General features: G+C 43.1%; 1 protein-coding gene across 1 annotated transcript in view; it reads left to right on the forward strand.

Moving 5' to 3' along the window:
- The first annotated feature begins 1,431 nt into the window (after positions 1-1,431).
- The window catches only part of LOC137372487 (protein Dr1), a 54,800-nt gene continuing 42,531 nt past the window's right edge, over positions 1,432-13,700 (forward strand). Inside the window, exon 1 of the mRNA XM_068036357.1 lies at positions 1,432-1,913. Coding sequence (XP_067892458.1) covers positions 1,694-1,913 — 220 coding nt within the window. The 5' untranslated portion in view covers positions 1,432-1,693. The remainder of the gene's footprint in view (positions 1,914-13,700) is intronic.

Here is a 13,700-nt window from a genome sequence, read left to right on the forward strand (position 1 = left end):
GGAATCATTCTTTGCTAAATTAATATACTGTTACAATCCACATGCAACATTAGTCTCCTGTACATATGGTTCCAGTTTAACTGAATAATATTTACTGATTAATTCCAGAATTAGTTATTTTATGGTATGCTAACATCTAGTGGATGTTTTACATTTGGAAATAATAAACTGTAATTTTGCACTTTATGGAGAAGGGGTCCATGATGGCAGTATCTATCCCATTTCAGAGCCAGTGCATATGAATTGCAGAGATTTTGAAACATCAAGAAGTTTGTTTATCTAACATTTTTAACCTTCATGTCCTGTGCTACGATGCCCAACTTTGAACTGTGCACATAGTTTGAGAATGGGAATACTTTAAATGATTTATCCTAATTGATTGATATAAACCTAACCGCCTTTTCTGCCATTCAACAAAACATCATAGAACCACTTTTGGAAAATGAATGAGTTTCAGTATTAGAAGATCACAGATTGCATTTCATAAACTTAGCACAGCAAGGTGATATTGACCAGATAATCTGTTCTCGTGATAAACATTAGCCAGGAGACCAGGGAGAATTCCTCTACCCTTCTTTGAAAAGTGCCATGGGATCTTTTATATCCACCTGAGAGGACAGACATCACCTCAGTTAAACATTTCATCTGACAGACAGCATGTCTGACAGTGCAGCAATCCATCAGTACTGCACTGAAGCTGCAGCCTAGTTAGTACTTAAGTCTCTGGAATGGGGTTGGAACTTTCTGTGTGGCAGTTGTGACTTAGTTGGTAGCACTCTCACCTCTCGGGTTCTACGTTCAAGTTGTATGCTAAGGCTTGAGTGCAAAAAAAGAAAGTTTATATTCCAGTCCAGTGCTGAGGGGGTGCTGCAATGTTGGAGGTGCTGTCTTTCAGATAAGATGTTAAACTGAGGCCCCATCTACTTGCTTGGGTGGATGTATAAGATCCCATGGTGCTATTCTGAAGAAGAGTAGGGGAGTTACCCCTGGTGCCCTGGCCAATATTTATCTCTCCATCAACATCACAGACATATTAGCTGCTCATTATCACAGTGCTGTTCGTGAGAGCTTGCTGTGTGCATACGGGCTGCTGTGTTTCCTACATTATAACAGTGAAAACACTTCAAAAAGTCCTTCATTGGCTGTAAAGTGCTTTGAGACATCCAGTGGTCGTGAAAGGTGCTATATAAATACAAGTCTTTGTTTTTTCTGACCCTGAAGTACCCACTGAACCATGCTGAGACCGAAAATAGCACAAGCAGCCTTCATCACCGCCGAGCTTGTGAAGTTTGGGAGGAACACTTCGCGCTGATGCCGCTAGGGGGTAGCTCTGAGGAGCGGCAGGGACGGGGGCGGGACGGGGGCGGGACGGGGGCAGAAAGGGGCGGTGACACCGGAAGTGCGGTCCTATTATGCTTTGCGGCTGGTTTCCGGTGACTGATGCAAGATGGCGCCGCAGCCGCGAGTGGAGGAGTGAATGCGGAGGACGGAAGGAGCTGGACTCGGTGACCGGAGCTAGCCGCCCGCTGTTACTCGGAGATTTAACGAGAGCTGCCTGGGGCGGTGTTCGTGGGACTGGAGGAGAGAGCAAGGTCCGGGGGAGGAGGAAGAAGGCGTTTAAACCAAAAACTGTGGGCGGGAGGGCGAGCTTTTTAATTCAAAGAAGGCATTTTATTTTTTCTAATACCGAGTCATGGCTTCGGCGTCCGGCAATGACGACGATCTGACAATCCCCCGAGCGGCCATCAATAAAATGATCAAAGAGACGCTGCCCAACGTACGAGTGGCCAACGAAGCCCGGGAGCTGGTGGTGAGCTGCTGCACCGAGTTCATTCACCTCATCTCCTCCGAGGCCAACGAGATCTGCAACAAGTCGGAGAAGAAGACCATCTCACCGGAGCACGTTATCCAAGGTGAGGGCAAGGGAAGGGCGGAGGTTGAAGCTTTTCTTTTGGCTGCCCGGGTGGGTGGTCCTGCCGCCTGCGGACACAGTGATGACAAGAGTCGGAGGGAAGTTAGCGCCGGGCTCGTGTTTCACAGGAGGTGTTCTTTTTTGGTGTCTCAGATTGGGAAAAAGCCGCGTAAATCCAGTTTGGAAATGGGGAGGGAAATTATTTAGTACGGCAGTTTTCACACCAGCCTGTGAATAAGTAGTGTGCTAGAAATTGATACTGAAAGCAGTTATACGCTTTCCACATTTTTCCACTGTCATTCGGTTTAGGAATTGGACAACTGAAGTGACAGTAACATCTCGTCACGAGCTGAATGGACGATCCAAAAAGGCCCTTTTTATGATTGTGGTGAACTTCATCGAAAGCGTTTAGTAATGACAGTAGCAAGAATTTGTTGCTTATGAAAACAGATTTAAAGCCCTTGTACGAATATGAATGGTGAAGGAAAACTGAGCCTTTCCACCAGAAAGTGTTGGCTAGTTCGACTTAATATACCTTGCACGTAAATGCTTCATACTGGATTCTAGTGCTACTGAAATTGAGAATATTAAAGTAAAAGTCACTAAATCCGATTTGATATTAATGTTTTTAAAACTGTGACCACTGTGGCTCAAACATCGAACTGATCTCGTTCAATATTCTCTGCTATATACCAACAAATGTATCGGTGCTCAGTAGCCTCGTGTTCATTAAAAGTACTAATGGACAGTTCTTTACATGTGCTAGGTACATTGTGTTGCAATAGGAGGGCTCATAAAAATGTCAAGTTTACTCAGACAGATAATAGTATGAACTTGTCTTTTGGAGAAACTTTCTGTGGCTCATTAGTATTCATGAGAATTATATTTATATATTCTAAAGATTGGTGTAGATGCTAATATATCAAATTGGCCAGGTGCAGGAGAAGTTAGTATGAAATGTTTACACAGCTTAATCCCACGAATATATAGCGTTTTGATATAAAATCCACCCAGAATTCACTAGATTAAATTTCTTAGCTTATGCATATGACTTAACTAATAAACTGCAGGAATGTTTGTGTGTACATCTGCAGTTATCTTTAACATAGACTGTTGGGCTGAGTGGGATAATTACACAGTTATGTGTTTAATCTGACTAATTAGCAGATGAATTAATTTTGTATCAGGTAAGACATTCAAATCAAATATCTCCCTAATAGACTGGTCCATTTCTTCCTGCATACTGATCATCAATGTGGCGCATTTCCTGTCCTTAGGCTGCAATAAACTTGCTTGATTTTGGAACCCACCAGGTATCATCCCCTCTACTGGACTACGTGTAAAGTCAAGGGTCTGGTGCTTTGTGAAAAAACACTTCTGTTTATTTCATTGGTGGGTAGACACTATTTGAATCCTTTTTTAAAAATATTGGCTTGACTCAACAAGAAGATGCCCTGGGATTTCATCACTTCTTTGGGTGATTGTGTAAAAAAAAAGAGATATGTAAGTAAAAAAGAAACTTAACCTGCACATGATATGGGCTATGCAGATGGACAGATGCCAGCAATGTTGCTTAGTAACAGGAGACATGAATGAGTTGTCAGCCATTTTCTCCCTTCACTGCTGCATTTAATAGTTTGCCTCAGAGAAGGCAACGTCTACATGTTGAATATTGGCCAAGATTTTGATTATGTACTTGAATTCAGGTTCATTGCTCTAGAACTGTCAGGCTCTTATCCTGGCTACATAATGGGATCTATTCATCTTTTATTGACATCCCCTCTCTGCGTCAGTCAGTAAATATAGAAAAGTCTTTTGTAGTTTAAAAAAAAAACTAATGACTGCAGCTCCCTTATTTTTAGTACATCTTTAAGCATTTAACCATTGAAGCCAGTTTAAGGTTCCCAGTGTGCAAATGAGCACAGCTGAAGAGCAGATTACATGTTTTTCACAGACTGTTTCTTTTTCAGCTGCTTTTAAGCTGAAAGTTGTTGAATATACCAAAGACCGTGGAAATCGTCCTGTAGAAAGACACGGTGTGAGCAAATGCAGCGTTCGTTTGCGATGAAAACAGAAAGTTTGGGTAGGTTTTTAAGAAAAACTGCCAAATTGTTTGGTTCTAGAAGGCAAGGTTTAAAAAAAATGATCAAATGTTTGACTGGAGAAATGAGGGCATATTTTTTTTTAAATCACCAATGATTCAACTGAAATCAGATGTGTTTATGTTGAATGCATTAGTAACAGCATTGTTACCAAGATTCAACTCTATTTTCTGAGCAGAAAATGCAAATAATTATAACTGAGATTTTTGTAGTCTTACTGTTATGCCAGAACTCTGCACTTTTGAACTTGGGTGACAGTGTTTGCCTACAAACCAAAAGCCTGTTACGCAGCAGTTTAGTTTGAAGTCAACATTGTTTCATCTGATTAAAACACTAGTTCTTGCTGAGCACTGTTTGCATACTTGTAAGTGTGAAATCCACATTTTAGCTAATTTGGATAAATATGTTCAAGACAGCTCAGCTGCATGTGGAATGGCATATCAGCTTATCCAACTGTGTAATGTGCATGGAGCATTGTAAGGCCAATCGACTTGCTTGTATATTTAGTGTCTTTTTGGCACAGAAGAAGACCATCGAGTCCATGCCAGCTCTCTGTAGAGCAATCCAGTCAGTCCATTTCCCCTGCTGTATCTCTGTAGCTTTGAAAGTTTATTACCTTCAAGTGTCCCTTCAACTTACTTTTGAAATCATTGATTGTCTCTACTTCCATGACCCTCATAGGCAGCGAGTTACAGGTCATTAATGCTCGCTGCGAAAAAAGTTCTTCCTCAGAATCCCCCTGCATCTCTTGTCCTAAACCTTAAATCTGTGCCCCCTAGTCCTTATACCATCAGCTAATGGAATAGTTTTTCTTTTCTACCTTATCCTAAACCTGTCATAATCTTGTTCACCTCTATCAAAGCTCCCCGCAATTTCCTTCGCTCCAAAGAGAACAACCCTAGCTTCTCCAACCTAACCTTGCAACTAAAATCCCTCAACCTGGAACCATTCTGGTAAACCTCCTTTGCACCCTCTCAAGGACCCTGCCATCTTTCCTAAAGTGTGAGCAGAGCTGGACGCAATACTCTAGTTGTGGCCTAACCTCTAGTTGTGGCCTAACCAGAGCTTTATAAAGGTTCAGCATAACTTCCCTGCTTTTGTGCTCAGTACCTCTATTTAGAGATAGCAACGTGTATACGGAATTGGCTGAGTGACAGGAAACAAAGTGTAGTGGTTAATGGATGTTTTTTGGGCTGGAGGAAGGTTTGTAGTGGAGTTCCCCAGGGATCAGTGTTGGGACCCTTGCTTTTCCTGATGTATATTAATGACCTAGACCTTGATGTACGTGGCACAATTTCAAAGTTTGGGGATAATACGAAACTTGGAAGCATTGTGAACAGTGAGTAGGATAATGTCGAACTGCAAAAGGACATAAACAAGTTGGTGGAATGGGCTGATAGGTGGCAGATGAAGTTCAATGCAGAGAAATGTGAAGTGATTCATTTTGGTAGGAAGAACATGGAGAGACAATATAACATAAAGGTACAATTCTAAAGGCGGTGCAGGAGCAGAAGGACCTGGGTGTATATGTGCATAATTAATCGAAGGCGGCAGCACAGGTTGAGAGAGTGGTTAATAAAGCATAGAGTACAAGAGCAAGGAAGTTATGTTGAACTTGTATAAGACACTAGTTCAGCCTCAGCTGGAGTATTGCGTTCGGTTCTTGGTGCCGCACTTTAGGAAAGATGTGAGGGCGTTGGAGAGAGTACAGAAAAGAATCTTGAGAATGGTTCCAGGGTTGAGGAACTTCACTTATGAAGATAGATTGGAGAAGTTAGGACTGTTTTCCTTGGAAAAGAGAAGGCTGAGGTGTGAGCTGATGCAGGTATTTAAACTCATGTGGGGTCTGGACAGAATAGATAGGGAGAAACTGCTCCCACTCGTGAAAAGATCAAGAACAAGAGGGCACAGATTTAAAGTAATGGGTAAGAGAAGTAGAAGCAACATGAGGAAAAACATTTCCACGCAGTAAGTGGTTAAGGTCTGGAATGTGCTGCCTGACAGTGTGATGGAGGCAGGTTCAATTGAAGCATTCAAAAGGAAATTAGACTGTTATGAAAAGGAAGAATGTGCAGGATTTGGGGGGAAAGGCGGGAGAATGGCATTTGGTGAATTGCTCTTTCGGAGAGCCGGTGCAGACACGATGGGTCGAATGGCCTCCTTCTGCATTGTAACAATTCTGTGATTTATGAAGCCCAAGATTCCAAATGCATTGCTTACCACTCTCAATATGTCCTGCCACCTTCAAAGATCTATACACATGAACTCCCCAGGTCCCTCTGTCCCGGCACACACTTTAGAACTGCGCCATTAAATATATATTGCCTTTCCTTATCCCTTCTGCCAAAATACATCACCTCACACTTCTCTGTATTAAATTTCATTTGCCACTTGCCCATTCTGCTAGCCTGGCTACAGTCCTGTTGCAGTCAATTTGTATTGTCCTCACTGTGCCACTCCTTCAAGTTTGGTATCATCAGTAAATTTTGAAATTGTACTCTATTCCATTATCCAAGTCATTTATATATATCAAAAAAAGCAGTGGTCCCAGTACTGACCCTTCAGCACACCACTATCTACCATCCTGCAGTCTGTAAAATAACCATTTACCACAACTTGCTGTTTCTGTCCTTAAGCCAATTTTTTATTCAAGCTGACACTGACCCTCCTATTCCATGAGCCTCAATTCAGTTAACCAGTCTTTTACGTGGTACTTCGTAAACCCTTTTTAAAAATCCATTGCATTGCCTTCATCAACCTTCTCTGTTACTACTTCAAAAAATTCAGTTACGTTAGTCAAGCACAGTCTGCCTTTCACAAATCTGTACTGGCTCTCCTTAATTAATTGAAACCTCTCCAACTGCCTGCTGATTTTGTCTCTGATTATTGTTTCTAAAACCTTACCCACCACTGATGTTAAACCGACTGGCCTGTTGTTACTAGGACTGTCTTTACAGCCTTTCTTGAATAAGGGTGTAACATTTGCCATTGTAAACACTTACTAGCAGAGTGTTTTGGGGAGTAGTTCTGGTAACAGGTACATTGGTGGATGGCCTTGGAGTAAAAATATGGTTGTCAAATCTGTGCAAATGATCTCAATAGTCCTAGACCTCAACTACATGAATAGCCAAATTCAAGCCCATCAGTCATAGCTAAAGCCTTAAGAAAAATGAATTATTGGTACTGTGCACCGAGACACTTTCTGGGGAGATGAAATACTTCAATCCAGGCCTTGTTTCTATCCCAGAACCAATGGAAACCATGCTCCATAAATAAATCAGCTGATAACTGTGCTAAATGTCCTCGATTGGCTGCATTACTGAAGGTGAAAGATTAAAATGCAAGGTTTTCCTAGGATTGTAGGTGAAGCATTGATCATTTCAGACTGAACCTCACATGTCTGCTCCTGTGTTTTTGTTTAGTGGAATCTCTTCCCCAGTCTGCAGTATTCAGAATCCTGCTGGGCAGATTTCTGTTTGGTTATGGTAGAATTTTGTTAATCTGCATCATCTAATCTTATTACATTGCTAATTGTGGGAAATGGTGATTCCCCATTGTTGCAAATGGCAGAAAAGAGAGAGAGTTGTCCAGAAGAGAGATTAAGTCTGTTATAGAGTCTGTTATTAGGGTAGTTATTAGGCCTGTTTCCACCTCTAACATCACTGGACTTTGCTTGCCTCTGTCTCAGCTCATCTGCTGCTGAAACTCTTTCGTACCTCTAAAATTGACTATCGCAATGCACTTCTGGCTGGTCTCCCACATTCTACCTTCTTTAAACTTGAGGTCATTCAAAACTCTTCTGCCCGTGTCTTAACTTGCACCAAGTCCCGGTCACCTATCATCCCTGTGTTCGCTGACTTACATTGGTTCCCAGTCAAGCAACGTCCTGATTTTTAAATTCTTATCCTTGTTTTCAAATCCCTCCATGGTCTTGCCTCTACCTATCTCTGTAATCTCGTCCAGCCCCACAACCCTCCGAGATATCTGCGCTCCTCTAGTTCTGGTTTCTTGAGCATCCACGATTTCAATCACTCCACCATTGGTGGCCATGTCTTCAGTTACTTAGAATTTTAGGCTCTAAGCTTTGGAATTCCTCCCTAAACCTCTCCACCTCTGTACCTTGCTTTCCTCCTTTAAGACGCTCCTTAAAACCTACCTCTTTGACCAAGTTTTTGGTCATCTGACGCAATATCTCCTGATGTGGCTAGGTGTCATATTTTGTTTTATAGTCCTGTGAAGCACCTTGGGATGTTTTATTATGTTAAAGGTGCTATATAAATATAAGCTGTTGTTGTAGTGAGTTCTTATCTTCTGCCTGACCTCATGCACAGCAGCTATAGCAGTCCACATTAGATACGTACTGTAGGAAAAGATGTTGCCCTTTCTAGTTACATTCTGATAATTGCAGTTTGTAATAAACTGTAGACTTGCAGACAATTTATGTGATACAAAACCACTTTGAAAGGGCTTGCTTTTGCTGTCTTTCCTGCTGCTGTGGAAACCAGCTAGTTTGTAACGTAGAGAGAAATTCAACACAGCAACAATACAGAGGCAACTGTACATATGCAACTGTTTGAATGTTGCAAAGGTAGCTTTCATTTCTGGCTGCTGCACATTCCCATGGGGAAAGATTCACATAGGACACTAAAGTGAAAGAATGCTGCTCACTGCAGGATGGGTGAGTGCTCAGATCAAAAGCCGGCAGTAAAAAATGGCAGCCAGGAGCAGCCGTTTGCGTTCTCTTACTGGTTTTGCTGCATTGATGAGCTGGGGGTTGGGGTTGCTGGGCACATCACTTCTTGCCTTGCTGCTTCCCACAACTGAAGCAACCTGTCGGTTCAGTCATCAACAGCAACTTGTATTTATATAGCACCTTTAATGTAGTAAAATATAGGAGCATTATCAAACGAAATTTGACACTGAGCCACATAAGGTAGTATTAGGGCAGGTGACCAAAAGCTTGGCTGAAGGTGTTTTAAGGAGACTCATAGGAGAGAGGTAGAGAGGCTTAGGGAGAGAATTCCAGAGCCTAGGGCCGAGGCAGCTGAAGGCTCAGCTACCAGTAGTGGAGCGATTAAAGTCAGGGATGCGCAAGAGATCGGAATTGGAGGAACACCGAGTTCTTGAAGGGTTGTAGGGCTGGACAAGATTAGAGATGGGGAGGGGCGAGGCCATTGGAGGGACTTGGAAATATGGATGAGAATTTTAAAACTGAGGCGTTGACAGACTGGGAGCCAATGTAGGTTAGCGAGCACCAGGATGATGGATGAATGAGACTTGGTGCAAGTTAAGATGCAGATGGCAGAGTTTTGGGTGACCAAGTTTATGTAGAGTAGAAGATGGGAAACCAGCCAGGGGTATGTTGGAATAGTCAAGTCTAGAGGTGAGAAAGCCTGGATGAGGGTTTCGGTAGCAGATGGGTCGGGGTAGAATTGGGTGATACAGAGGTGGAAATAGACTTTCTTAGTGATGGTATGGATATATGGTCGGAAGCTCACTTGGGTCAAATATGACACTAAGGTTGCAAAAAGTCTGGTTCAGTTTCAGACAGATGACGGGGAGACGGATGGAGTTGGTGGCTAGGGAACAGAGTTTTGTGTTGGAGACCAAAGGCAACAGTTTCGATCTTCCCAATATCTAATTAGAGTACATTTTTGCTTATCCATACTGGATGTTTGAGAGAGGGAAAGAAAGATTGAATTGAGAGGAGGGGAAAAAAAGTCAGTCATTTATGGCATAGAAGGAAGCCATTTGACCCATTGAGTCCATGCCGGCTCTCCGTGGAGCAATCCATTCAGTCCCACTCCCCTCCTCGACCCCCATAGCCCTGCAAGTTTATTTCATTCAAGCGCCCATCCAATTTCCTTTTGAAATTTTTGATCGTCTCAGCTTCCAACAACGTCGTGGGCAGCAAGTTCCAGGTCATTACCACTCACTGAATAAAAGAAGTTCTTCCTCACATTGACCTACATCTCTTGCCCAAAACCTTCATTCTGTGTCCCCTAGTCCTTGTACCATCAGTTAATGGGAACAGTTTTTCTTTGTCTAACTTACCTAAACCTGTCATCATCTTGTAGACCTCTATCAAATTTCTGCGCAATCTCCTTGGCTCCAAGGAGAACGAACCCAGCTTTTCCAATCTAACCTTGTAACTAAAATCCCCTATCCCTGGAACCATTCTGGTAAATCTCCTCTACAGCCTCTCAAGGACCTTCACATTCTTCCTAAAGTATGGTGACCAAAACTGGGCGTAATACTCTAATTGTGGCTAACCAGAGCTTTATAAACGTTCAGCATAACTTCCCTGCTTTTGTACTCTATACCACAAGAGAGCATCGCCTCAAACAGAAGAGTAAAAAGACTGTTCAGATTTAATTACATTACGCAGATGGTGGTAAATGTCATGAATGGGTTGCCAATGGGGGCAGCAGGGGCTGATCATATCAACAAATGTTGAGAGTACTTGTCAAATAAAATTGATAAAATGGTATGAAAGTTATAAATCAGCCCTTCAGCACAGAAACAGGCCATTCGGCCCAACTGTGTATGCTGGCTTTTATACGCCACACAAGCCTCCTTCCACCCTTTTCATAGAACCCTATCAGCATACCCTTCACCCTCAAGACAGATGCCAGGGAGACGGGTGGATTTGGTGACTAGGGAGCAGTTTGTTGTGGGGACCAAAGACAATGGCTTCAGTATTCCCGATATTTAATTGGAGGAAATTTCTGCTCATCCCGTACTGGATATCGGAGAGAGGGAGTGGGATGTGGAGCACAGAGCTTTGTAAACTGAATGCTAAGTTGGGAATTTGGTGCAGAAGGGGAAGGAGGTGCTGCTTTTTATTTTTGTTTTATCTCCAATAGCTGGTGAGTTCTTTTGTCGTCAAGCTAGGAGACTGTAACTTGCTATTACTTTGCTTTACAAAATTAGTAACGAGTTAACTAATCAAATAAATAAAGTTAGACATGGCAGAGCAGGTGGTGTGCTGTGACTGCAACATGTGGGAGTTTGTGGAATTCATTGCAGTCCCGCTCAACCATATCTGCGCTAAGTGTCTGCAGCTTGAGCAGCTTCGGCTCAGAGTTGTTGAGCTGGAATCAGAGCTGCAGACATTGCACGGCATTAGGGAGGGGGAGAGTTACCTGGACACTTTGTTTCAGGAGGCAGTCACATCCCTTGGGTTAGGTAGAACTTAGTTGGTCAATGGTCAGGGACAGGCGGGTGTGCCAGCGAATCAGGCAGGTATGGGAATCCAGCATGTAGTGATGGAGGAGCCTTAGCCCTTGACTTTGACCAACAGGTATGAGGTACTTGCTACCTGTGTGGATGAGAACAAGGACTGCAGGGTGGATGAGCATACTAACCATGACATTGTGGTGCAGGATGGCATTCAAGTGGGGGTAGTGATGGGGGGACAGTATAGTCGGGGGGGTTAGATACTATTCTCTGCAGCCGTGACCAGGAGTTCAAAAGGTTGTTTTCCCTGCTCGGTGCCGGGTTAAGGACATTTCCTTGCCGATAGAAACAAACTTGGAGTGGATGGGGAAGATCCAGTTGTCATCCATGTAGGAACCAACGAAATGGGTAGAGCAAGTACCGGTAGGGCGGCGCAGTGGTTAGCACCGCAGCCTTGCAGCTCCAGGGACCCGGGTTCGATTCTGGGTACTGCCTGTGCGGAGTTTGCAAGTTCTCCCTGTGACTGCGTGGGTTTTCGCCGGGTGCTCCGGTTTCCTCCCACAGCCGAAGACTTGCAGGTTGATAGGTAAATTGGCCATTGTAAATTGCCCCTAGTGTAGATAGGTGGTAGGGAGTATGGGATTACTGTAGGGTTAGTATAAATGGGTGGTTGTTGGTCGGCACAGACTCGGTGGGCCGAAGGGCCTGTTTCAGTGCTGTATCTCTAAATAAATAAAAAAAAATTTTTTTTTTAGATTAGATTAGATTAGAGATACAGCACTGAAACAGGCCCTTCGGCCCACCGAGTCTGTGCCGAACATCAACCACCCATTTATACTAATCCTACACTAGTCCCATATTACTACCATAACACCCCCACTTGTTCCTATATTTCCCTACCACCTACCTATACTAGTGACAATTTATAATGGCCAATTTACCTATCAACCTGCAAGTCTTTTGGCTTGTGGGAGGAAACCGGAGCACCCGGAGAAAACCCACGCAGACACAGGGAGAACTTGCAAACTCCACACAGGCAATACCCGGAATCGAACCCGGGTCCTTGGAGCTGCGAGGCTGCGGTGCTAACCACTGCGCCACTGTGCCGCCCTTGAAACTAAAAAAATGAAAAGGAATGTTCTGCTGAAAGAGATTGAGGAGTTAAGGTCCAAATTAAAATGCAGAACCTCAAAGGTAATAATCTCTGGATTGTTGACCTGAACCATGCGCCAATTGACATTGAGTTAATTAGATTAGCGAATTTAAATGCATGGCTCAAAGCGTGGTGTGGGAAGAAGGGGATTCGATTCATGGGGCACTGGCACCAGTACTCTGGAAAGAGGGAGCAGTTCTGTTGGGATGGGCTCCACTTAAACTGGGCTGGGATCAATTTCCTGGTGAATTGTAGAACTAGGGCTGTGGATAGGGCTTTAAACTAAAAGAGTGGGGTAGGGTTCAGGTGAAGAGAGATTTAGAAATCTAAAGGCAAAGGTCGAGACAATAGAACAGTAGCGATTTGGATAAAGACAGGCAGAGTGAGACAGGAAGGGACAGAGTGTTTAACGGTCATGGTGCATCAGTGAGTAAGGTCCATGTGAATAATAGCTGTGAAAAAATATAATTAAAGGCTGCTTATCTGAATGTGTGAAGCATTCACGATAAGTTAGATGAACTAGTGGCACAAATAGAGATGAATGGTTTAGATCTAATCACCATTACAGAGACATGGTTACAAGGTGACTAAGGTTGGGAAATAAATATTCCAGGATACTCATTTTGAAAAGAGACAGAATGGAAAAGGAGGAGGAGTAGCCCTGATAGTAAAAGATGACATAAGGCCAGTAGTGAGAAAGGATCTTGGCTCAGAAGATCAGGAAGTAGAATCAGTATGGGTGCAGGTTAGGAATAACAAGGGTGGGAAAACATTGGTGGGAGGGGTTTATCGGCCTCCAACAGTGCAGTGATCTAGAAATAATGTAAGCTTGTAGCAAAGGCAATGAAATAACTGAGGGGAACTTTAATCTTCATATAGATTGGACAAATCAAATCAGCAAAAATAGCCTGAAAAATTAGTTTGTAGAATGCTTTTGTGACAGTTTCCTGGAACAATATGTTGTGAACCACAAAAGGGATGAAGCTATTTTCAATCTAGTATTGTGCAATGAGGCAGCGTTAATTCGTTTTTTTTATTTGTTTGTGAGATGTAGGCGATGCTGGCCATGCCAGCATTTATTGCCCATCCCTAATCGCCCTTGAACTGAGTGGCTTGCTAGGCCACTTCAGAGGGCATTTAAGAGTCAACCATATTGTTGTGGGTTTGGAGTCACATGTAGGCCAGACCTGGTAAGGACGGCAGATTTCCTTCCCCAAAAGGACATTGGTGAACCAGATGGGATTTTACAACAATCGTCAATGGTTTCATGCCCACCATTAGACTAGCTTTTTTAATTCCAGATTTATTGAATTCAAATTTCACCATCTACCGTGGTGGGATTCGAACCCTTGTC

The sequence above is a fragment of the Heterodontus francisci genome, chromosome 8, assembly GCF_036365525.1.
Source record: "Heterodontus francisci isolate sHetFra1 chromosome 8, sHetFra1.hap1, whole genome shotgun sequence".
NCBI classification, from domain to species: Eukaryota; Metazoa; Chordata; class Chondrichthyes; order Heterodontiformes; family Heterodontidae; genus Heterodontus; species Heterodontus francisci.